We start from the raw sequence: 26846 nt of genomic DNA, 5'->3' as shown, positions 1-26846 counted from the left end.
TTACAGACAATCTTGTCCTACTGAAGCTCTTGCTCAAAATCTTTGCCTTCAGGGCCAGCAGATCTTTCAGCAGCCTCCCAGATGCTGCTGGGATTAATTTGCTGCCATGTACCTTCTTCCCTCCCTTCCTCCTCCATCCACCCACAGAAGAAGGTCTGGGAAAAACAAATCTCAAGCAAGCCATACTTTCTGTGCCATTGGTATAAGCAGGCATTTCAACCCCAACACTTACTAGAGAGGTGTTCACTCAACATGTGAACATCTCCTGCAGTACTCATGCAAGCAGCTCATGCCAGTAGGCCCCATTCCCTGGGGCTAGTTTGGCTGTGGATGGTGGGTACAGATCCATTCCCATGAGTGGGAGAAAGCAGCATCCTCTGCTCCCTGGCATTGCTGTGAAAAGATCCAGAGAACACAGGCTTGGCTCCATTTACACGACAGACTCATGCCTGGAGCTTTTGCTTCTGGGACATTTTGGTTCAGCCCTGCTGTGAATGAAAAAAATTCAGTGTGTATTACCAACTACCCTTACTCCAGAAAATCATGTGCACTATCAAAAAAAGCTGGATGCCTATAGCTCCAGCAATCATGTGACTGGGAAGAGGTGCTCAAGGCAAGAGGGAACCTGTGTACCAGTCTGCACAATGCAGGCTTAAGTGAAGGCCAGCAATCCCTCATTCCTATAAGCAAAGCTTATACTTAAAATTTTTAGTTTTATTAAAACAGAAAAAAAGTTTTGTGGCTTAGTAGGCATCAGCTATAGTTCTGTATTCCATGCTAATTAAAACTTGAATGCCCTTTCACTATTTACCGCAACTCATACTTTACACATTGCCTTTAAACACCAAGTGATGAATTTCGGCCACCCTCTCATAAAATACGGATCAATTCTGCCAAATTCCCTTCCATGCTCCTCATTTGATGGCAAAATAACAGAGGAACCATAATTCACTTGCTATCACTCTTTTCCTGCTAACGTTTTATTCAGAATTAGCTTCATTAGTAAAGATGAAACTTTGGACTCATGACTGCTCCATGTTTACAAAACATACAGGCTCCTTTACATCGTGGTTAAGCATGAACAATCACTGAACACACAATTTCCTAAAAAAATCCTGCATACCAAAATTGCATATTTTGAATTTTTAAAATTCACTAAACAAAATTTCACAGAGTGAACCCTAAAGTCTGTTTGCCAGCAAAGCACAAGCCAACAATGGAAGTTGGGACCATCCAGGAAAAAATACTGGACCCCAACACACACACCTTTCCTATTAAACAAGCAAATAAATACACATTCATACAGAGTAATGTGCTCTAAAAATGCAGGTGCTTGAATAATTACCCACACATTTTAGCATAAGTTTTGGTTTCTCAAACAGAACTGAGTCACAGTAAGCTTCTGTCTTTCTTTTTGGTGGAACTAGGCAGTGACTTCTTACTGGACACCAGAGAACAAAAGCTAACCTGGAACCTGATAATTTTGGCACAAGTCCAAACGTGTTTCTCCACAAAGGAAAGATACAAAGACAAGGCTGTTTTTTAAAAATAATAATAAAAAAAATTTAGCAGTACTTTTTAATGTCAGGCATTGAACCAAGGAATGGGATAGACTGCACTGCATTTTTAAAGTAGTGTGACTATTGACATACTTGAGAAACATTTTAACACTCCACATTACAACAAACTATTTAGTTCATTTCTACACAAGTCAGCAAAAAAGCTAGGTGATCTAACATATATAACAGCTGCAAATTTAAAATTCTAGTCACAGTCTAAAGCCAGAACAAAAACTTTTCCAGAACTCCTATTTATAAAAAGGAATAAACATACACACCATGCGCATACACGCAGGCAAAAATCTTGAGGTTTTACTTATTGCTCTTACACAAGGCTGTGAGCAGGCAAATGTCTGGATCAGAAATTAGGTCAAACATGCATTTCAGCAGGCACAAAAGTACAGGAAATTCATATTAACAAAACAATGTACTGTGTTATGTAGTACAGGATGGTATTCTGCTAATTTAACACTTAACGTCATTAATTCTGGATAAACTCCAGGTCTGCCTGTTGTATAATATGTTATGCAGTATGGTATTTTAACCTAATTTCTGATTCCTCTTTTATTGTGCACTCTCCATAGGGAGATGAAGAGGGCCTTTCTTTGCAATGTCAGAGAATCCTCGGCCTCAAGAGCTTCAGTTGGGCAGGTATGGCTGGAAGGAGGTAACGCTACCACCACTGTGTGTGTCACCAGGACCTGCTCCCTGACTGCCTCATGGTTTTGCGCATTCACTGACAACTCAGATAACAAATGCTGAACCTGGCACAAAATGCACCAGCATTGTACCCAGAGCATCTTTCACATATGCCATAAGCTTCTGGTACACCCAGAAATTGCTACGGGATAAGGCAGTAGAGGGTCAAATCCTGTGTCTGGTCAGTTCCTCAAGAGTCTTGTAAAAGGCAGGATTTTTTTGTGAACTGGCTTTCCTTTACACAAAAAGCAGCATAGCATGGATGTCAGTAGAAATCTGGCTAGCTACTGGCAACAAGAGACAAGCACGTTCACAAGACACATTTGGGAATACCTGGTGTTCCCTACTGCAACCACATGAAACATGCTGTGGAGAGGTGTCCATGTAATTACAATACTTGCAAGCCAGATGCAAGACACACTGCACATGAGCCTTGCACAAAAAAGGCATTGAGTGTTTTATCTGAAGACTTTTTTTTTTTCCTGTGCTATGCATACATATGACAGTAGATAAAAATCAGCACAATGGTTCCTCTCCATATGTGAGCAAACACACATCATCACAACTAAGCACCCTATATTCCATTCTTCCCTTAATGGAAATCAAGGAAGAAAATGGTGGTTTAGAAACAGAGAGGGAAAGAAATCCAGCATGAAGTCAGAGGTATTTTCCTGACAGAAGTGTGAGCTGAGAATGTTTATTGTGAACCAGCAACTGGATTTTGTGACAAAACCAGAAAACCAACAATGACTATGGAGCCAACTTGGGCACTGCATAGTCAAAACTATGTTATAATATGGCATTCAGCAATCTCCAAGAATTAGAAAGAACAATAGGTAGACAACAAGAGGACACAGTTCAGGGAAGTTACGTCTTGTAATCACAAAAAGAAGCGGTGCAAATCAACAGATTTTTCTGTCTTATTAAGGGTCTGCCAACGTGCCTCTTGATCCAATCCCTAAATCTCATCTAAGTTTCAGCAATCGGACTTGCCAAATACCCAAATTCACACTGGGCTCTATTTTACTTATGAGCAGTACTACTAAAGCTAGTGGGACTGCTTAGAGCAAGGTGCTACTGCAGTGAACATTCAGGAATTTGGCTCTTCTCAAGAAGTGAACCGCAAATGACTGGGGTTTCATGACAGTCACAGGAGACTGTCATGAAAGGGAGGAGGGACACTTACTGTGTTTGTTTTTCAAATCTGTCCTCATGAAATCAACACTAGTAAGACTGAAACATGGGAAGAAGGTTCTGTTAAGCTCACCCAGACATTCTGACACCAGGACAGTCACAGCAGTTCAGGAGGAGGGGCTCATCCAGTAAGAGGTTAGGCTGGCCTGGATTCTTCTCCAAGATACATCACTGCCTCTTACTAGATGACTGTGTACAACACTCCTTGGCCTCAGTTCCAATGGTGAAGCTTTCTTAGAGCAACACCTCTGTCACACCACCCACTAGTGCACAGTTGCAACTCCTAGGAAAGAGGGAGGCAAAATAGATCTAGATTCTTCATAAACAAGTAAGTAAACCTAACCTGCAGAAAAAAAAAATTAAGAGCAATATGTTATCACATCCTTGCAGGAGTCCCAGGACTTCTCACGACCCATTTCTTCACTAATGGCTATGAAAGCCAGGTAATCAGGAAGTCTGCAGCCAGACTGGAGGTAAAACAGCATGTTCAATGTTTACCATGCAAAGCTATCCTTCCCATAAAGCCAGTGAGGCAGAACTGTTTTGACTGCACTTTTTAAGTATCCTTTCTAGTCCACGTTGAATCCCTTCTTGAAAGCGCCTTCAAATAAAAGATGCTGGAAGTACCACTTTTCTGTAGTTGAAAGAAATGGGAAAAACAGAGGCAAAAAACAGAGGCAAAAACCAGACACCAAGGAAGAAAATAATTGCTTCTAAAATGCTACCTTTTAAAAACTATTGTACAATTCCCTAACTTGGTTTAATTAATGCGCCATTTAAAACATATAAAATACTTTACCAGCTACATGATTTCTCTGTTTTATGAATCTCCCTCCCTCCCTTCATTAAAAAATAATGCATGTGTAGACTGGTATTAAACAGCTCGTACAGTTGTGCGCCAGTTCTCATTTAATTCTATGTGGAGCAGTTTTGATTTTAATACACTGTGTTTAAAGAAGAGCCCGTACTGTGTACTTCACAGTATAGCCAGCTACATGGAGGTCTTTAATCTCATAACACAATAAAAAAAGATCACTGTGAAGTTGCAGTCCCTTTGATAGATGGTTGAGATGACACATGCAGTCCTCCTCAGTGCCACTGCCGCCAGACACGGGATGTGATCTTCTCCGCAGGCTGCCGACAGACCTGATGCCACCCCTCTGGGGGCCACAGCCAGGCGAGCACCACTGCCCGGTGCACAGCGTCCTGCAGTCACTGGGGAAAGCTGCACGGAATTGTCTTGCTCAATACCACCATCACCAACCCGACCCAACCTGACCCCGGGGAGCACAGCCCCCGCCACCTCAGCCGCAGGAGATCACCGTGAAGCGCTTGGAAATGCACGACATGTTGTGGAGGACGATGCCCAGGAGGAAGACCAGGACACAGGCCACCAGGATCACAGTGCACACCCCCGACCAGGTGGAGCTTTTCACAGCGCCTCTCCGGTCCGGCTCCTCCGCTCCCGCCTCGGCGGGAAGGCCGCCCTGCAGCGGCTGCTGCTCCGCGGGGATCGTCACCACCGTCAGGGACTTCTGCTGGCTGCCGGGCAGGAGACGGCAGCCAATGTCTCCCGGCAGCAGCGCCCGCTCCTTGGAGAGAGGCAAGGGCAGCATGTAGCACCCATTGCTGGGCAGTTTGATGAAGACAGGGGTGTGCTCCGAGGTGTGGGGGATGGCAATGACGGCGATCACCTCGGGGTCATCGGGCAGCTGTGACACAGAGTACCCCGGAGGCAGCTTGGTGATCCCACGGCACCAGGGGCAGCGCAGGTCCTTCTGGCTGGTCCTCATCTGCTGCAGGCACACAGAGCAGCAGGTGTGCTTGCAGTCCAGCAGCTTGGGCCGCCGGCGGGGGCTGTAGTAGTTGAAGCAAATCTGGCACTCCAGCAGAGAGTCCTGGGATAAGGTCTCCATGGCAGCCAGTGCAGGGAAGCACAGCAGGCCTTGCGGTGAGCCCTGACACCCCAAGGCAAGGGGTAGGAGCCTATCCACCACTTCTCCTCAGAGCAAGGGGTAGGAGCCTTCCTACCACTTCTCAGGACAGCACCTGCCTTCCCAACACTGCTTTCCTCAGGGCAGCACTAGGCAGCAGCTATGGAGAGCACAGGAAAACCTCCAGCCTGAAACTTTCAGCACCTGAGAAAACAGAAGAACATGAAAGAACTGGTTATTCACAGGAGCATGTGGGAACAGAAGGGTCCAGCCAAAGGAGAATGAAAACTAGCACTGACTTTGTTATCTGGTGGAAGAAACAAATTTGTTGTCATTCACTAGAAAGCATCTTCCCACCACTTTCACCAAACAGCCCAGTGGCAAAACTTCCAGTCAGTCATCAGTACTATCACTAGGTCTCTTACTGGGGTTTTTCCTCCTAATTTTCCCAGCAATCAAACCCCCATCACCCCACCACTCACAGTTATATTATGCCCATAACAGAAGTGGCTGTATAGTTCACTAGCAGGTCCCACAGCAACAAGCTCCTGTCATACTTTCAGCACTTTTCAGCCCTTCCTGCACCAAAACAATTGTTCTCATTTAATCCTTTAAATCCCTGAGGATTTTGAGCTATTTGGCTCAACTGCTAAGTCTGCATGAAAGGTGGGGGAAAGAAAAAGTATGTTTAAATGGAAGCATTTCCACAGGCTCCTGAATTTGCGCCTGTGCACGAATGAGCAACCAAGCAACTATACTGCAACACCTACATTTGCACATAACGAAAAGGAATTGGATCATTTTCAGTCAAATTAACTGTTGGCTCAGTTACACAAGCAGCTTGTTGAACATGGCCCTCTGCAACACAGACCTTCTCACTAATGAAAACCTCACCCAAGACAAAAGGCCAGGACCACTGAACACCACAAAGAAAGGAAATAAAACAGAATAATAACAGAACAAGAGATAATGCATTGAATTAAAAGCAAATGGTTACTGACCTTGTTCTAAATCCTTATAAAGGGATTCCCTTTACAATTCCCATTTTCCCACTTATTATTTACATCTTTGCCAAGAAGAAGGCACCTGTGTTTACCTGCAGTGCGTAGTTCAGCTTTGCTTGACTTTGGTCACTCCAACACAATTAATATGAAGGGGTGACAGTTTTACAACATTTTACACTTCCTTCTTTCCTGTGTTTGAAGAAGTATCAGCCTGAATTTGCTTCCAGAGAATAAAGAAAACCCAAAATATCTGACCTCTGATCTTCTCTTATTGCAATGTTATTTCCAAACTAGAGTTAACACCCAAGAACCACAGCTTTCAGAGGACTTCTTCCTTTCTATACAATAACTTCTTGCTCTTCTCTCTGGATTATAGCAACTAGATTGCAACATACTAATCAATGGGTGATATCAGAAAGACAAATATTGTAGTTTAAGAAGAGAAGGCAGGCATAGACAGGGGATTTGCAACCCAGGACAGTGCTCTGGACCTCACTGTCCTGTACCCTGCTTCTGGCAGTTACCAGTATTTGAATAGGGAAAACAAAATTCACGTCATCTCTTCAGATGCTGATGACTGGTCTCACCAACACTGGCAGAACTGGCCCTGCTTGCAGATTTTGTAACAGCAGTGGATTTTGGCTCACAAGATGCTTCAACAAACACGCAGTGATAATCCTGAATTGGGAAGGAGCGGGGGGCAGTCGGAAGGCAGGAGCTCCTAGAACATGTAAAATGGCTTCAGGGGGAACTGGCACACCCTGTCCACCAGCACTTTTGGGATGCTTTATCTTAATGTGGCACAGAGACCACTGCTGAGAGAGATGCCCGCCATTATGAAGCCCATGGGACACCAGCTCCACACCAGCACCATGCTACACAAAGGCACCAAAAGATACTCTGTGCGCTGGGGAGCTGAACACTGCTGCAGAAGGGGCTACACATCTGTGTGCAGGCCACACCGAGAGAAAGTGGAAGAAAATGAGGAGAGGTTTTATCTTCCTTATTTCCTTATCCATTACTATCTCCATATCCCTATGGTACAGGCACACACAAAGGAAGACTATCAAGAAAGGAGCTGACACGATAACAGACTAGCATACAGCTGAAAGAGAAAAATGAAAGAGAGATATCCATGATGCCGGGCAATTTCTGGCACAAAAAAAAAAAAGTATTAAGAGACAATGGCCAGAATAGAAATTAGTTACAGAAACTCAGAAAGGAATCATTGAAGCCACCAGATCCAGTTTTCAGCCACAAGCAACTCAGCAGATTTGCATTTTGCACAGAAGTATCCATACACAATCTGCAGTTACAGACCATCCAAATCAAAGTCGAGCTCAAGACAGTAAAAGACACAATTCTTACCTGCTTTATCTGCCAATCTATCAAAAAAGCTTCAGGTATAACAATACTGCAGTATTACAAGAAAAAATCCCAATGCCCAGAAATTCAGAAATTAAGGCTTATCATAAAATCATAGAAGAGACTCACACATCATCTGGTTCCAACCCCTGCTGGGGGCAAGGACACTTTCCACTAGACCAGGTTGTCAGAGCTCCATCCAGCCTAGTCTTGAATACTTCCAGGGATGGGGCAGCCACAGCTACTCTGTGCAACCTGTTCAGTGCCTCAGCACCCTCACAGTGCATGCTAATATCTAACCCAAACCTACTCTCACGTGACTAGTCTGCCCAAGGACAGAGTGGAAGTACTGCTTCTGCAGATGTAAATCAGTCTATCTGCAAGGTCAGGAATGGGCTTGCCACCTACGTGACAAAAACTGCTCATACTTTCCCAAAACATCTCAAATCATAATCAGAGGTGTGGATCAGCGGTAATGACCAGTAAGTAGAGAGGTTAGTATGATTCCTTCAGAACATAACTAAAGACAAGTTAAAGAGTAGCCACAGCCATCTAACCCCTTGACCTTTGCTGACATTGCCTTGTTCAAAGGTTGGACGTGCAGCTTCACAGGTGCAATGCAACCTTATTCCAACCATACAACTCTCTAGCACTCTGCCACAGCTCAGTTTCAAGATAAAAGCAAGTCAAGCCATCATCTAGTAGAAAAATCTATTTGAAAAAAATTTGCACTACATACCTAAGAAGGAAAAATCCATGGGAGCTCTCAGTACTCTTCTACCACTTCACTTTAATAACTATGCCAAGAGGAGCAGGTTTCCTCTTAGACAGGAGACCAAGCTCTTTAGCTTGTCCCCAATGCACCCTGACACCAACTGAAGGTACTGAGCTGCCACAGGTGAACAGCTCATTCAAAGCTTACTCAGACTGGACTCTTCTCTGTGCTTCAAGCACAAACGTAGAGAGGCAGCCAGGACTGCACATGAAGGCACAGCTGACATCAAGTATCAGCCAAAACCATTGTTGTGCCATTTGCTCTCATCACACAGTGACACCCAAGGTGGACACGGGGAGTGTTGACAGAAGAAAACAGAGTGGGGAGAAAAAGCAGTAAATACTGTCAGGGATATCCACAGGTCCCTGCAAAAGTGATAGTACATGTGTATGTGTGAGTAGGGCCACATGTGGAATGGGGACGGGGGACTATGACAGTGAAACCACAGACACAGAAGCAATGGCAGCTACAAGCAGTGACTGCCTGGCACAAACCTGACAGCCCTGGAAGTTCTTCAGGGCTGAGATCTAACCTATAACACAAATAATAACTAACTGGAAATGAAAATCCACAAGATCCAAAACTCATGTGTCAGAAAGGCGCAGCAGGAGCAAAGGCAGCAAGAAGCGATAGGCCATGAAAAGCAGCCTCTCTCCCTGTCCTGCATTCTCTTTCCTTTTCATTACATCTACCCAATATCCACAGGGTTGCCAGTGGCTGGCAAGGAGAGGAATTCGCAAGCGGTTACAGAGACCCACAGAGAAACCTGCAAAGCTGATGAACTCTGCAGCAGCCAGGTGGCTGAGAACATGGCACAAAGGTCCTCCTTGCAGATTCAGGCTGCCCTTTGCACAAGCCGTGAGTTTTTCAAATTGTATGACTCAATACCAGTAAAGCCCTGAAGAATAAAGCAAGTATTTCAGCTGTTAGTCATGCTATCTGTTCTGCCAGTACCTCACTGGAGACCACAGCAATGACCCAAGTTCTCTCTGGGTGAGCAGGAGGCCAGGAATACCAAGGTATCAGCTTCCTATTCCTAAAAAAGCAGAAGGGGCATTTGTTGCTCTTACTATTGACACCTTCCCAACACAATGTGGGGAAGTGCTATGGGAGTGAATAGATGAAGGTTACTGTAGCTGTGACAGTGAGAGGAAGAAAGCACAAGTTTGCTCTGCACAAATGCTAGCTACAAACTGGCCAGGTCACAAAAGACAGCTATTTTTGGAACCCAGTGCTAAGCAAGACACTGAACACCCAAGCCCAGAGCTGTACATAAAGTCAGAGAACACAGTAATTAATGGCAAATCCTTGCCTAGCAACACAATATTTTTCCTATGTAAGGATAGCTCCTGTGATATTAAGCAATGGAAACCACAGCCCTGAAGGGGTGATGCCTTCACTGAAGGACTCAGAACTACCTTAAGACATATTTCCTAACTTACTAGGTTCCAAAATTTTATTAACTTAAAAACCCCAAGAATATACTTCAGTGATGCCTGTGGAACCCAATACAATTCACAGATGACTGAACATCATATAACATTTTAAAAAGCTGGCTCGGGGCATGCTGATATAGTTAACTGATCACTGAGAGAAAGCCTAAAAACTTTTCACAGACTTACAGATGGATTTAGGCAGTCTACTTGCCGTACAGCAAGGCTGTAACATAATTCCAGCAAGGCAGTGCATCGACCATACTTCACCTTTACCAAGAAAGGTTCATTATGTAAACTCCCCAAACACATTAACAATTCTTTGGCTGTATTACTGAGTATGTATGATTTATGAAGAAGAAAGAATCATTCGTTTCAGGTGCCCTTAGGCTGTAAAGGAGATAGGGTGAGGAGGGAGTGCTGCTCTCAATAGGAGAACTAATTGCAAGAATCATGTGCCCACAGATACGGAAGGAAATGTGCGCTACAGCCGCCTCCAAAAAGATAATTGGAAGCATTTCTGCTACAAAAATTCAGCATCAGTGAACGTTTTTCACAAATTCACATTTCAACAAAACACACTTGGGCTAACTGCAAATGCCCAGGATGTACTACCTGATTTCCCCTGAATATCCTTCACTAAATGATCTTCTTTATTTTTAGGCTGTTCTGTAGCACTAATTACCATAGTAACTGAGAACAGCACAACAAACAATTAATTTATTCATCACAACACCCTTGTTAAGAGACAAGTATTATCATCATTATATTCTTTCATCATCTAAGAAAAGAAGCACTTAGAGACGAAGCCGTTGGTCCAAGGTCATGCAAGCACCACCCAGATTGCCTCAAGTTCCAGTACAATTTCATCACAACTCTACTTTTCACCTCACAAGCCACAGGGCAGAGGTGACAGATTCTTTTGTGCAATAAAGCACAGAAACCTACACATTCTTCCCCACCTCCTTCAGCTGGCAGCATCCCCATGGTATGCCTAGGATTTGGGGGGGGGGGGCTTTCATTAAACATATCAACATATTTTCACATATAATGAAAAACACAACAGCCTGAGCCCCAGAAACTACCTATCTACACTGGCACAGTTCATGTACCATACAGAATACAATTGAGAAACTATATGCATTTTGAGGGACATAAAGCTAACAATAAAACAGCAAAGTAAATCCAGTCTTTTCTCCACAATTACCTGTTCTCCAGGAACCTTCCTGTAAACCAGGCAGTCTACACTCACCATCCTTTCCATTTCACTATTCACAATTGCACAGAAATATTGCAGAAGGAAAGTATTTTAATTTAGTCAAAGCCTCAGCCAGTGCAAGCTGTCCTTTAGTTTTAGTCTAAAACTGTCTCCTTTAGTTTTAGTCCAGCCCTTGGCAAGATGAGCATCTTGGTATACAGTCCTGGCTGCATAAAGCTACAAAAAATAAAGCTGAGTGAAACTGTGATATATGAGTCTGTAATACCCTGTGAACCAGCACCAGGGGATCCATGCTGATGGCAAGAGAACCTGCTGTGGATGATCCCAACATCAGACAGAACACCAGTTTGTCCTGCCTCTCAGGCAGCTGAGAAATCAGTGGTGGATCACAAAAAAGGAGCCTAGTTGCAAGTTATCATTCCACAGCATTTACCTAAGAAATTGTCACCAGCCAGCCCTAAGAAGAGGAGACAGAGGAAGAAAGGTCACCTACAGGAATGTAATGAGATACAGACAATTATGGGTTTGAAGCAAAAACAGATCAGGTGAAAACACCAGCCTTTGGTGTTTAGAGAAAACAGAGAGAGACTCACATGCTGCTCCATGTTCCATCTCACATCACCAGCTGTGCTGCTCCCTCTTTTTATCTGCAAACTTTGACATGTCCACATTCCCTGCCTCCAAAGACCTTATTTTGGTCAAATATGACCAGGATAAGCTGCACTTTGTTCCAACAGCAAACACTACTAATCACCTGCAACATGCCAGGTCAGCAAACATTTCATCCTGCTCAGGCAGAACAGTACAGCTGTTCTGTATGATATGTTCATCAGACAGTTTCACATGAGGCACTTTACAAGTGAAAAACATTATCTGAAATTAAAATATACCACAGAAATACGCCCATTACAGACAGGCAGAGACAGAGAGTGGACAGCTTTACTGCCTCTCAGCAGCCCTCTGTGCAGGTGATCCTAGAGGCCAGGTAATGGGAGCATGGTCTGCTCCTCACCGGCCCAACTCTGATGTCTGCAGGTTTTTGACAAGGTCAATTGTCAAGCTATGGTTCTCTAAGTCTCCTAGTCCCCCTCCATGCTGGCAGAGCACCCCCAGGTGCAGCTCTGCCCTGCTAAAAGGAGTGTGATGGTACTTCTCATCATTCTTGCTGTTCTAAGTTGCCCTTCTCTCCTTGAGCAGTGCACTGAAGACCTGACTGTGGTCCTAAGACATATCACATCTGAAAATTTTCCAGCGCAGGATATAAAAAGGTTCCTTGCATTTTGCAAATAAACAGAATCTCCAGCATTCAAAGCATCCCAGGGGATGATGATCATTTCTACAGCCCACTCTGAGCTTGCAGGGCCATTAGCACTTCCTTGGTTTTGTTGGCTGCTCTTAATTATGCCTGACTCACTTCTAAACCCCAGCATGAGAGGAATGAAAAGTCAGGTTTTTCCACTACCATGTGAGAGATCCATTTGCCATTCAAACCAACACTGTGAAGAATGGCAGTGGAAGGTGTGGTGTGAAAGGAGTTCTACCTCTCAGCCCTGAATAAAAGCAGTAGCTACTCATGACCAGGACAGAAGGTGCAAGTGGTTGGTTAGGTACTTGGCAAGACAGATTTAGAAACTACTGCCCAAACTTAAAGTGAGATCACAAGTTAAGTCACTGAGGCCAAAATTCCACAAAATACAGGAGGAGCTAGTGGTGCTAAACTCACACTCAGTAAGAGCTTTCAAATGCAATGTAACATCCTGTTTCTAAGCGATTTTCACTTATGGCAATATGACATACTACTGTGGCATTCAAACTGCTGAGAGAGGCATGAAGCACCTGATCACTTAAATTAAAAATTTTACTCTCCCATTAGAGCTTTATGCTTCATCTGCCATTGATAGAATTTGCCTGATACCTAAATAGAAACTTAATTAAAAGATTCTTCCCTCCTTCCCCTGAGGATCTTGTATTAGACTTAGGAACTACACCATCAAAAAAAATTAATTTTAAATAAAGCTCAAATGCAGACTTTTCTCACTGATACAGGTCAGTGGGTGACTGAGTCTATTAAGACACTAGTCTATAATTAGAGGAGAGAATGCTACAGCTCTCCAAGGTCATTGAGTGGATTTTGATAAAACTAGGATAAAATCTACCTGCCTATGGGCCCAAACAGCAAGGAAAGGAATCAATGCTCACATGTTCATACACTGCCGATACAATGCAAAAACTGCAAACTCAGCTTCACACTTACCTCAGGAAACAAAAGCCCTTTAAATGACAGTTTTAATTGCTGTGTCTGCTCTGTGCCCCCACCTCGTGCTTAACATGGTTTCTGCTCTCTGCACTCATCCAGCACAGCTTCCCTGAGGACCTATGTGACCCACCTCCACCTGGCTGCTCTCAAGGCCTGGGATGGCCTGGGGTTTGTTTTCTTCAAGGGCAGGAAGGGGTTGTTTCCCTTTTTTGCTTCAGAAAACATGAGGGGAAAACCATAATAGATCTAGAGGAGTCAAAGTAATGCATCCTCTTACATTGAAATAGATGGAATTAAGGAATTGGAAAATATTTTGTTAAAAACCCCATGACAATAAGTAAGGAAATTCTCTTCTTTCATCAATCATAATTGATAGAATAAGGTCTGAAAGAGATTAGAAGGGCACAGGGAGCTTTGTTCCTCTTTTTTTACCTTTCTTCTGCAATCCTTTAAGCGGGCAGCACAAAGGAGTAAAGCCCCCTGTTTATCACCAGAGAATGCAGAACAGCTGTGCCAAAGCCAAACCACCTCTTCCAGGAGTTCATATTCACAAGAGAGGGGAAGGTTGCCAACTAATATGCCCCCTCAAGGTCAACAGCTCTGTCATTTCATAATGCAGACAAATCATGATCTTCATGAAGTTCTGGCCTCTGATAAGCGCTACAGCTACTCCAGGTCACAGCACTGGTCATTCAGGTTTGCAGATTACACCAAAAGGAACTGGAACTGATCCAAAAGCTCCTTTCTTATTGGAAACTAATCATTCACCCTGTAACATTCTGTCAGCTTGTAATATTAATACCACTCTCGCTTCCTGGATTTTGGGAACAGTCCAGCTCTGACTGCAAATATGGATCACAAGCACAGTTAGATCAAGTTGAACTGCATAATATTGATTATTTCCTATTTCATGATTTATCTCTTTGTCTTCAGACCAGTAAAATCCTTCAAAGAGATGCAGCAGGTTATACCACATAAATAATTACTTCCAATACTTTTCCAAACCACATGATTCTACCTGTGACTGTACACTCCACAATTTCCAGTTCTGACAAGTTATCAAGCACATGACCTGATGTTAGCCAGGGAAGTTAATGGGATGACACATGCTCTTAAGATCAATTGCACGTTTACATACTTAACACGTGATCCATCAACACCATCAATACAGAACCCAGTGCCAGAAGCCACAGGCAGATCAAGGTAGTTTCCAAATGCTGACACCTTTGTTTCCCCTACACCACGCTGAAAAGGTGTGATCTGAAGAAACACAATGATAACCTTCCCAAAATAGTTGCAACTAAACAAACTGGTTACACATCAACTATCCCAACCAGCTCCACAGAGTCACAAAAAGCCCCAGCACCATCAGATGCAACCGCAGATTAGTGGTGAGATAAACTAACACCAGGAAAGACTCCCAGCTCTCTCCATGCCCATGGATGTGGACATCGGCATGCCCACAACAGAAACAAGACTCCCAAGGATGGACTTCCAGAATGAAGCCTGCAACAAAGTGAGCAGATTTGCACCCAGTCTCTCCACCAGATGAACCAGGACTGTTTTCAGACAGAAGTGGTCCTGCAGCTAAAAAAAGCAGTGCTCTCTCTCAAGGGTGATGATCATAACTCAGGTTAGTGCTACCACAACAGTCTCTGGTGGGCTGAGATAAATTACAGCTCTGGGACACTGAGCTCAGAGCTGCTACCCCTTCTGCTGTGGCAGACACGCCACAGTGGCAACTTGCAATTGGGTGCTCAAATGCTCAGGTACGGGAAGATGAACTATTCCTGCCCACATTATGTGAAAGATACTGTTGCTTTCCTTCACAGAGATGGTACTGAATTCCAAGATCCACTCCTGTAGCTGCATGAAGTTCATCAGACCTGCCAAGCTTTGTTATTTTGAATTTCATTCTTTACAGTGAGTTTGAAAATTTAGGCCAGACATCGCCCATCATACTTCTGCCAGTCAAAATCTGCTTTTGAAACATCCTGGTGTGAAAATACCTTCAATTTGGCAGCACTTAAACTAACAGTTTACAGCGTTTTTGCTGTATGAAGGAGTGCAAATGCTCAGAAAGGACTATGTTACGCCACAACAGAGAAAAACAAAGCGAAGCAAACTGCTTCACACCTCTTAATTTTTTGCTTGGTTCTTCTGTCCCTGCAATGTAACAGCACAAACTTAGGCAAGGAAACTAGCATAATGCTGCTAATGCTCAACACATCATCACAGTCCTAATAGTCTATGGCCACAGTGAGTCCTAGGCTCACAGGAGTATGGACAATCAAGGCAATATTCTGTAAAAAAGAAGGCTGCTAGTCCAGTTTATCTGAAGAAAAGCCTGAAAGCATGAACTTCAGATCCCAGTTAGGTAGGACCTCTAAACTTCAGTCTCTGATTTGCAGGCCAGTCTCATGATTTCTGCATGAGAGTTAGAGCTAACTAAAGAAAAAGTTTTGAGGTGAACAAACTCATCAGCAGTTTCAGATCAAATTATGCAAATACTTTCTCCTTCAGCAAAAATGGAAATTTCCATTAAGACGTCAGCTTAATGGAAATTCTACCTCCATTTCGATTTGACCGTTTTCTTTCAGAAGAAATTTTTTAAAAGGTAATGTAAAGGGCAAACAAAGCTTTTTGTACTGACTCTGGAATAATTTTTCTTCTGATTTGGTCGAGCCAGAAGTGTCACTCACAGTGCTCTACCACTGAATGTGGAATGCTAAAGTCTAGTGATAGACCATGACTTTTTTTGGCTTTCCTAGTTTAACAAAGGCAAAAGAGACACACTGAAACCATCAGCTGAAATTATCAGCTGTAGTTTTATGAAGTGTGCTTTCAACAATTGTGATTCAGCTTTTTCGCTTGCTGGCTTAAAAATAAAACCACAACATGGGGCGTTTTCAACATACAAGTTACATTTCGCGATGTGACCAAAAGCTGAAGAGGACTATGTGGTCAATAGGATTGCTGGTTTTTACAAGTGTTTCTTGAAAAGGATTGGAAGGATCTTACAGCAAAAAGACAGGTGGTTCACAGAGTTCTTTAAAAAAAAAAAGGAAACACTCATCACACTCATCCCAATGTTCTCCAGCATACATCCCAAGATCATTAATTACTTTTGAGGCCTTACATCAGAGAAGCCTTACCACGTATTTCCAACATGTATTTCGCCTTGAATTCAGTTTCATTTCTGGTCCTCATGCTACAAGAGGAACATTGAGATGCGTCCAGGGACTGGCAGCAGAGCTGCTGATGGGTCTGGAGCACAAGCCTGATGAGAAGCATCTGAGGGAGCTGGAGGTGTCAAGCATGGAGAGAAAGAGGCTCAGGGGAGACCTTATCACTCTCTAAAATTGCCTGAAAGGAGGGTGTGGTGAGGTGGAGGCTGGGCTCTTGTCCCAGGTAACAAGTGACAGAACAAGAGGAAACGGCCCCAGGTTGCATGAGAAGAGATTAGATTAGATGTTAGAAAAAAATTATTCACTAAAAGGATTGTCAAGCATTGAAACAAGCTGCCCAAGGAAGTGGTGGAGTGACTGTGCCTGGACGTATTTAAAAGACGTGGAAATCTGGCACCTGGGGACACGGTTTAGTGGTGAACAGAACAATGCTGAGTTAATGGTTGGACTCAATGATCTCAAAGGCTTCTTCCAACCTAAACAATTCTGTGACTCTATTCCATGCAACATCACACTGAATAGCAGTGAGGAACCAAGGAGGTGCCTTAGGGACAGCTCACTAAAGAAGGGAAAAGTCTAGAGAGTATTGTACTGGATGTGATTATCTCAGACATGGTGTGAATACACACAGCTTTATGCATATCTGCAAGATCTGACCATTTTCCACTCAATTGAGTTCTTTACCTAATTTCTGTTATAGCATTGCATCTGTGTCTTACAGTGGCACACTGAACACTGGCAACGCCAACGCACACAACCAAACTGATGCCAAAGGCACCACGCTGACAACACCCATTTAGGCTCTGACCCACAGATGCAAAATCAGTGTTAAAAAACAGAATCAAAAACTGCCTCTTTTATACTGCCAAAACAAGTTCTTGAGTGGGATGAAAAAAAATTCAGCTCTGGACCAAGATCTGCTTTGTGACACAAACTACAATATCTCTTGCTTTACAGCCAAAAGGTTTTCAGAATTACTTTACTGACATAATTTTTACTTTTTAGAGTTGAGTCAGTGTTTTCTTAACTTTTGCCTAAGTGCCTTCACTGTCAGGTGTCTTTCAATAGAATGGTTACTGCTTTGAGGGTTGTTTTGCCAACCACAGAAATGGTCCAAACATTTTACTAAAGCAAGCCATAAATTTTAAAAATTGCTTCATATTTTGCCAAATAACAGCATGGATTGGAAAAATCATTTTCTATTTTTTAAACCACTCCTTCACACTGTGCTCTCTATTTTTTAAGCCATGAAACCTCTGCCAGTTTCTTTCATGCCAAGTTTGCAGAACACCTGCCAGAGTGTGTTCTTTGCCAATAAACAGGATCTGTAAGTACCATGATGATCAAAAAAATTATGTAAAGATCAATACAAATAATTAGTACTGTTATTAACATTCATGCTTTTTTGCTCTGTGTTCTCATCTTCTGGAGCAGCTGCCTCTAGAAAAGAGCAAGCAAAGAGAGAGGTGCCAGCAGGTGGCACTCCAGAATATAAACCATTAAGCACCAGGGCTCCCGGGACCAAGGAAGCCAGCTCTGCTTGGCTGTCCCAATACACCTTTAGCACCCTTCAGGAGGATTGGTTTAGAATGATCATCTCCACCTTCCTTCTCCCAAAGAACAGGGAAAAGTGCTGCCAGTCGCAAGTTTTACTTTGGTGCCGGATGGGATGTTGCAGCACACTGAGATGCACCTTGTGCGGTCCTTTCTAGAAGCAAGCAAGGGGCACCAGCACCCCCAAAGCACTGAGCTCATTACTCACTCCCTGACCAAGGGGAGAGCTCCCACTGGGCCCCTACTGTGGCTTTCCCATGTTGTGCATGCAGAAGTGCCAGCATCTTGCTGCCTCCCACCACTCTCCTACACTCCTCCCAACACAGGACAGAGTGAAGCAATGCTGGCTTTTACTGCTTTAAGACAGCATTGCCAACAAAAACCAAACCCCAGCAATCAGGAGACCAGTTCCTCTGTGTTTATTTTTAGCTGTGCCCTACACACACAGAACAGCTACAGCACTCACCTGCACAGCTAGGAAGTGTCACTACAGATGGTTCCCCAAGGTGCCAGGTGAAGACATCCACCCTGCTGTGAGCTTTCAGCCTTGCCCCAACGCTCACACAGCAAAGCCAGTCACACCAGCACTTCTTCCAATCAAACACTGACTGTCAGTAAAGCCTACCTAGATGTCTCAGCAGCCAGAAGAAACAAATCCACCCCAAAGAGCTGTGCCCCCCCTGGTCTTTGCATCTCCCATCCAACTCTTAACAGCAATCACTTATTTTGCTCCTGATGACAAATGCTCCCAACCCTTCAATGTTCAAAATTAGGCCCTTGAAAACACTGTGTAACTTGAGGGAGATAGAAGGAGGTATCCTTAAACCCAAAAGGATTGTGCTGTTCCCTTAGAAAATGAAATTTTAAAGAAACTGTAAGACAGTTGTTTTGTCCAACTCTAGGCATCAAGCACAGCAGTCAACATTTAGAGAGGTAATGAATTGCTTCATTTGACAAAGATGCAATTTTCACATTGTTCTACCCTGGAAGAATTTAGAGTTTAAAAGTACTGAAGGTTCATACAACTGGGTGGAAGAAAAAAAGCCTGCATTTTTATCAGAAATCTTTATGAATTACCTAAAAGCTACACAAACATGGAAAATAACTAGCCCTCTTAAATAAGCAAAGTATTTACTGCTTAAACTCTCCTTAAAGGCAAACCTGTACCACAGGATCCATCTGCTCATGTGGAAATAGCAGAAAAGATCTGTCATAAAGTAATTTCCTTTCCTCTCCTGTATATGTCAGTGGATCAGTGGCATTTCCCTGCCCCCCTCCCTCCAAACTGACCCCAAATATAAAGAGACAGAAAACTGGAAAAGTTTAAGGTCAAATCTGTGTATATGAACAACAAATGAAACCAAAGCAATGTGTCCTTCTTGCAGAATAGGCCCCACAATCAGTGCCATGACCTCCACTGTGTTTAGGGAACTCCTTTGTATTTAGAATTTCAAACTCATTTCCTCAGAAGCTATAAGCAGCTCTTTTCTTGATGGTGCACTAGTACCAACCCCATGAAAGAGGCACAATGCAGCTCAAGGTTTATGCTCTGCACACAAGTTTGCTCAAAACGTGTTTTTAGAGTAAGTTATCTTTAATACACAAAGATGGGCTGACAGCATGGAAAGAAGAATGAGGCAACTGTTCATGCTTACTCTACCTTCCTAGCTGCTATCTCACTGTAGATGTGGACCATAAAATACTCACCTGTGGGAAGACAGATTATGAAGCATATCTGTAACCTATACACAGAGCAGCAATGAAGTGTGTAACTGGTTAATACCAGAAGTATTTCCAAGTTCAAAGTCACACAGCTGTTGCTCAAAGAACTTACTTGAATCTTCTGTTTCCACAGATGTCCCTGAACAGATGCACGGATGCTTTCCTCAATATCCCACCCACCTGATCAGGAAGCAGAACTAAGGGCTGATGAGGCTTCAGTACTCTCCTTGCTATTAGGTGCAATAAACCTCCACCTCTAGTGAGGAGATTGCAATTAGTGTGGACTCCCAGGAGCCTTAATGTTGCCAGGCAGCAAAAAGCAGGCAAGCGCATTGTAAGTGGGGTCAGAAAGGCACACCAAATTCTCTGGCACTAACTAGTCAATAGATATGAAAGGGGTCAATCCCTTTGCAAGTTACTGATTCTATGAAATTTGGAAGAAAATATCATATTTAATGGGGGTGAGAGACCAAAGGAGGAGCATTAGAATAAAAGCTTCTTGCTTTAAAGACAATAGCTTTCTCCACCTATATTCTTTTTTTAGCTTGATTTTTGCAAATGAGCTCAGATTTTGCAAGTAGACTTTCAGGCTCCTCAAAATAAAGAACACAGGTGCAAGACACAGGTGTGAGTTGTACAATCATAAGAATAAAGGCATATGACCTCTTGTAAGAAAAAAAAAATCATTAAGTATTTTCATCCCTGTATGTTGATCACCACCCCTTAAAGAAAGCAGTAAAAGTCACTGAAATGCACAGGCCTTTGCTGATGGAAAAATGCTATTGTATATCGTTTAAAATGACACAAAAGAAACCGGCATGAAAGCTAGAAAATTAGACCTTTAAAGGAGAGAGCTGAAAAACTCCAACTCAGCATTATATCCTGATTTAAAAATGCACAAGTACAGGTTATGGACCTCTATGTTCCTCTTCATTTGAAAAAGCAACAGTATTATAATTTCATTAAAGGACAAATTTGTAAAGTTGTCTTCTTAAAATTGCCAGTTCATGATCCTTAATTTTTTGTTCTCATTTCATAACCACCCATTAACATACAGAAGAAGGGGTTTTTTTGCTGCAGCTCCTCCAAGAGCTACAACCATGAAGTTCCTGTAGTTGTGGGATTACATTTCCACTGCCCCTCACCAAAAACAGCCACTTATCTTTGGCTAACTCCAAACATAAGGACAGAAGCAAGGAAAGCCAGCATGCCACACAATCCTAACTTTTCTTCAAATAACTCCTCACTACCATAAGTAGCCCAGCTCACACCTTGTTGTATCAGGGATGCAGCTGCAAGAGAAGAGATCTGCACAGTACATCAGGAGTCCAAGAGGTAAATCAATATGAGGGAGTTTCTTCCCTAAACTGCTTTTGAATACAGACAAAATAAACTCTTAAAATGCACATTTTCCTACCCAAATGCTTTTCACTTGTTTACCTTGCCTTTTTGCAAAGTTCTTCAGGAGCACCAGTATGATAGCATGAATTTATTTTATGCATTAATATAGTTATAAATTTATATATGAGTCTAAGGAAGTGTATCACAGACACTTCGTAGGTGAGCATACAATTTCTTTAAAGCTGTGAAAACGAGACTGGGTCCAATTCTGCCAGCATCTCTTTCTGCCACTGGCCACTCCATACAAAGCAGTTCCACTGAGCTGGGTGAAGTTCCTTTCACAGTAACTGCTCTCAAGAGCAGATTTGAGCCAGACTTGCCCAGGAATCCCTGCAGTGGAGAAACCATCCTGGTCAAACTTCCAAATGCCAACACATGTGGCACATACTGTCTGAAAGAAACAGACCTTCCCAGCCTTTAGATAAAGAGGAAAAAGGCTCAATCTCAAACATTCAGTGAAAGCTTTCAAAGAAGACAACCACTGGATTTTATAAGACCACCTCAAAATCATCCTGACATGCCCTAGATTTCACGATCTATTTTAAAATTCCCTTTCAACCACTATTACTTGTGTTTTCCGTAGAAGTCACACAAACAGGGAGAGTGGCAGCTTGCAAAAGACTGTAAGCTGAAAGCCAGAAGACAGCCTGAAATGGAGAGGATTAAAAAATCCAAGTTTCTGTATGCTTGAAGACTTTCAGGAGGGTTGTGTTTCTGTCCAAAGGGGGTTGCTAATTAGCCAACCGTAAAAGTAGCAGTTGTAAGCAGTCCTTGTAAAAATAGTTATTGAAAGCAAATTTGTGAGTAACACAACTTCACTGAATTCTAATTTGCAATTGCTGACCAGCTTCTCTCTTCTACACATCCTTAAACTTCATACTGACACACCTCCTACTCCACAGACTATCAGTCTGTTCAATTAACACAATTCCAGCATTTCTGCTGATTTCTATTCTAAGAAGGGAATCTCATCTACTTCAGAAAGTAAAATCTGAAGTCCAAAGAGTAGCTTATTCCTGTTCTCAATCTAGCTCCATACCACATGTCAGAAATATTTATGCCAAACAAGAGGTCTCCTCAGGTAAATCATACCACATCCCCTACTTGCTACACTTTGAACTCACAACTGATTTCAGTATCCTAGCATCACACTTCGTTAGTGTGGGACAAGCCCATAAAAGTGGTATTTTGTGCTTGCAAATTCAGCCATGATGATTAAATAAAAATAGAGAAAAGTGAGTCTTCATGAAAATTTATGAATTTTCAAATTAACACCTTATGAATTATATGAAATCAACAGCTATTCCACCTGAATTAAAGGAAGAGGTACCATTCTACTAAATAGTGGAAATTCGGTAGTCCATTTTCAGAACTGTGAAATGCTGCTTACTCCAGCTCAAGGTACTTGCAGACAGGATAACCCTTGTTCCCAACCTCCAACAGGGACTGGGCTTCCCAATCTCCCACAATCACAACAGCAACTAAACTTTAAAAGAGGAGATGGAAGCCAGCCATGAAGCCAAATCCCAAGGGAAGAATGGGAAATAAAGGATGCTAATTACAGTTCCCATGGGGTATGGTGCTAGCATTCCTAAATCTAACCCTTCAGTTCTATTTCTCAGTGAAAGGAGATTTTGGGGTGGGGGAGGGGGTGGGGCAGGCTGTATCCCTCCATAAAGTAAACCAATGAACCTTGACAAAACCTTGCATGAACCTTGACAAAATTAGGATGCAGAAAAACTATTCCAGAAGGCATGCAGGGCAAATCCTCAAACCAGCTTAAAACCAACTGAAGAAGCAAACAGCCTTCATCCTTGCACTGCTCAGAAGCTAAGGAGGAGGGATTTTTCTAGGAACATTCTTGAAGCTCTGTACCAATATATCTCTGACCAATACATCCTTTACCATGGAGTTCTTCCCATTTCTGCTTTAAAAGAAAATCACTACACAGGACTGGATCTTTACACACTTCACTCTCAAGGCTTTAGCTAGTTTGTCCTGGCCCGACAGAAAGGCCTCAGTGTAGAGTCTTCATGGTGGTGCCCCAGTGCTTGACACTGAACTGGAATGGAATTAAGAGAGGCTCATGGCCTCTGGATGCTGCAAACACACTATCTCCTCATGCCATTAGTACCTCATCCTCAAGTTAGAACATAAATTTGTCAGGGCTTAGCAATGGGACAAGACAGCCAAAACACAGCAAAGTATCTCATTAAACATGAGGGGAAAGCAATTCTTTTCATCATCTCCGGGATCTCTGTGCAAGTTACCACAATGAACCACCCCCCACTCAAAAAAAAAAAATTATTCAGAGAATTAGGTACAAACAATCTAGCCTGATGAAAAAACTGATTATTTCAACACAATCCAATAATCTAGCATATCAGTAGTGCTGATAACCTGCTCTTTTCAATGGCCCCTTGTTCCTCTCCTTACTCTGAAAAAAAAGCTATTCCAAGCTGCAATGCACCTGGAGGAGCAAGGAATGCATCTGTCATAGGGCTTCTTCACCTATGTAAGAGGCTGGCCTGAGAATTGCAGTAACCTCTCCAAGGGGTATCTAGTGCTTGCTTTCCTCAAGGCAGAACTTCAGACAGATGATAAGGTTTAAATTAACCCTTTTGCAGACAGTCTTTCAATAGAGTCTCAAGAGTGGCTGCCTCAAAGGGATCTGGGGAAGGTAACTACAAAAGGGAGCCTGTTGACTGCAAGTTTAAATTCCCAGCAAAGATTACAGCATCATCATTAAAAGCTTAGGGGGTACTACTTTAGAAGAAGTTGAAACACACATAGTTGCAATACTGGGTCTCCGATTTGCAATTTAGAAACCACCGCCATTAATACAGTTATGCACTGGAATGAGCATCTAAACTATTAAAAACTGACATTATTGGAGATCTCAGCTTTACCTGCAATAGCAAGATCTAAGCTGGCCTAAATTCAGCTTCAAACAAGCCTTCAGTTCAAATTGAGCTGCATACAACAGGTTCAGGACTTCCCCAAGTTACATGCCAGTAGCAGACTCAGTGAACCAGCACAAAAACCTGGGTATGCTCACAGTGGAAGGAAACTTTTCTTCACTAAGGGTGAATCTGACTAAATTACAATATTCTTTTTCCCTTCTCCCAGATTAAAGTTTCAAGTACCAGGAATTTCTGTAGTTCAGGGGAGCTTCATCAATGCCTCCTCCTTAACCCCATTCCACTTCGAAGTGCACAATTCAGTATCCAGGTCAGAAAGGAAAAGTGAGTGTGAGGGAAAGGAAGTTCCTTTCCCTGCTCCAATCAATGTCTAATTATTTTATATTAAAAATTCATTTGAAAAAGGGCTAGAATCCAGGCAGTCTAATGGATTTACCTATGAAGAGAAAAGCATCCATGATCAAAAGCTGCTAGATAAAGGTGGGAACTCAGCTTCCTTTGGGCTGAGTATCAGACCAAGCCCAAAGAGAGCAAGCCCTAGCTCCTCTAAATCTTACAACTCCACAGAAGGTACTGAACTCCAGGAAGAAATACAAAGCAGAAGTTCAACTGATTTTTGCACAACAGAAAGAGGGATACCGACTTAAAAGTCTTCATCTTGATCCTCCCTTGTAGCCAGTTCAAGTGTCTCCTGATTTAGGATGCCAGCCTTTGCAAATGCTGTTCCAGCTTTTCTCTGGGCATTGCACAAGAAGCCTTGTTACATGCATCCCACAGAACACAGAGCCCAGAGGCTTGATACTGCGGTACTTTAAATCTTTTGTGGTGGACCAACTCTGTTGCAAATGTTCCCAAGTTGCTTCAATGTTTTGAAAACCATGTGATTAATGCTACAAATGACAGCCAACCCAACTGAGCTAAACACTGCACATCAAGTACTGTACCTTCCCATCCACTGCTCCCCCTCAGCTGAGAGAAGTCAGGAGGGTGCAGGGTTTCAGACACTCATCTGAAGTCACACATGAAGAGTTAGTCAGTATAAAGAAAAAATGGAGATATTCAGAGGCATTTCACATGCAGAAGAAAAAGGTCAGCAAATAAATTATTTTTAGCAAACAACCCACATGCAGTGGGCTTTAGTTTTTGACTTAATACATCTCAAAAACAGGACAAGCTAGCAGACTTTCATGGCAGTTAATGAAAGCCCCACAAATAATCACACTGCCATTAAAAGGTTAAAAGGGTGGGTTGGAGAAGGCATTCTCTTTGCAGAACTCAGGAGCTGCATCTCCTGTGCAAACAGGAAGCCATGACCTGGGCTGTCCCTCCGGCCAGGAGCCCAGACCGGGACTCACTGGGCTGCCCGTCCAATCAGGCAGCACCAAGGCGGCAGCAGCACATCAGCTGGCAGGCAGGATGCTGCAAAGCTCTGCTTAAAAACTGCCCTAGCATGGCCACCTTTCCCTGAGCACTGGGCTTCAGCTTTTAAAATAAAAGCATGTGTGACTGTGTCACCATCTCAACCAGAAGTATCCATCCACAGCAGACATAAAAAATAATTTTCAAAACAAGCTGCTTGATTACTTTATTGTTATTTTATATGAGTCCTCATTTAGAGTCTGGCACCATTACTGCCCTCAGCTAAAGCCACATGCAAGGGACATACACCAGGGCAGCTTTCACTGTGTGAACTGAGGGTAGACAGGAGGGGGCATTTCCTTTGCTTTCTAGAAGCAGACGAACTCCCACTCAATAGTTAATTCAGACTCTAAGCTATTTTCAACGATCACTTGAAAGTTAAATAATTATCCCATTTTAAAAAATCTAGCAATTATATTTTGCATTCCCCCCCCTTCCCAACAGCTATTGCTCTTGTGACAATATTCATCTTGTCCATGATGTCTATTATCTGCTATATAAATATTGATGATCTGAGTAATTGCTGTTCTGTAGATATGCTTCTCAAAGATATAAATTTCTCTGCCTGAAGTAGGCTGCTGACAAAGTGCTTTCCTCATTTTGCATGGCAATGAAACATTACTGGAGGTGTCACTGGGAGGGGGGGAAGAAATTAAAAAAGCAGCGAGTAATAACAGCCTTTGAAGAAGAGAAATGAAGTGATGTTTGTCTGTGCTGGGAAGACCAAATAGTAGCAAAGAACAATAAGTTAGCTAAGCTGGTATGCAGGCAGTTTAAGTTTAGCTTATGCTGTGCCAACACCAAGCACAGCTGAAAAGGAAAGAACTTCTCTGGGCTTAGTGCTGGCCACCACTAAACTGGGCAGGCCTAGTAGTGACATGCTGTGTACAACATCCACGCTGTACTTATCCCCTGGTGGCAGGGGTTACTTCTTCTAGATCACAATCCAACCAGAAAGCCAAGCCAAGGAGGAAGCACACCACGCTGAACATTATGCTGGGACAAACAGGCACTCAGTGCCACTCTGTGTAACCTTTGGCAGCACAAAAGCCAACGTGTCACACCAAAGCAAAGATGGTCCTGACGCAACCCAACACTCAAACATGGATACCACAGGCACAAAACACAGCATTGCTTCAATATGTTCTTGCTGGCTCAGTGCATTTGCCCAGCAGGCCTTGGGAACAGCCAGGCAGCCTCTG

The 26846-nt window shown here is 43.0% G+C and overlaps 1 protein-coding gene across 6 annotated transcripts in view; it reads right to left on the bottom strand.

Moving 5' to 3' along the window:
* Positions 1 to 947: 947 nt before the first annotated feature.
* Positions 948 to 26846, bottom strand: part of RNF152 (ring finger protein 152) — a 44880-nt gene continuing 18981 nt past the window's right edge. For 5 of the 6 annotated variants that reach the window (XM_064705437.1, XM_064705436.1, XM_064705434.1 and 2 more), the window contains exon 2: positions 948 to 5590. In XM_064705437.1, the coding sequence (XP_064561507.1) occupies positions 4757 to 5368 (612 nt within the window). In that variant the 5' untranslated portion in view covers positions 5369 to 5590 and the 3' untranslated portion in view covers positions 948 to 4756. Of the gene's footprint in view, positions 5591 to 11775; positions 11795 to 26846 lie in introns of those variants that run through there. The other variant, XM_064705438.1, reaches the window with a different exon arrangement.

Source organism: Zonotrichia leucophrys, chromosome 2 (assembly GCF_028769735.1).
Source record: "Zonotrichia leucophrys gambelii isolate GWCS_2022_RI chromosome 2, RI_Zleu_2.0, whole genome shotgun sequence".
NCBI classification, from domain to species: Eukaryota; Metazoa; Chordata; class Aves; order Passeriformes; family Passerellidae; genus Zonotrichia; species Zonotrichia leucophrys.
This window is presented reverse-complemented; position numbering and strand designations above follow the sequence as displayed.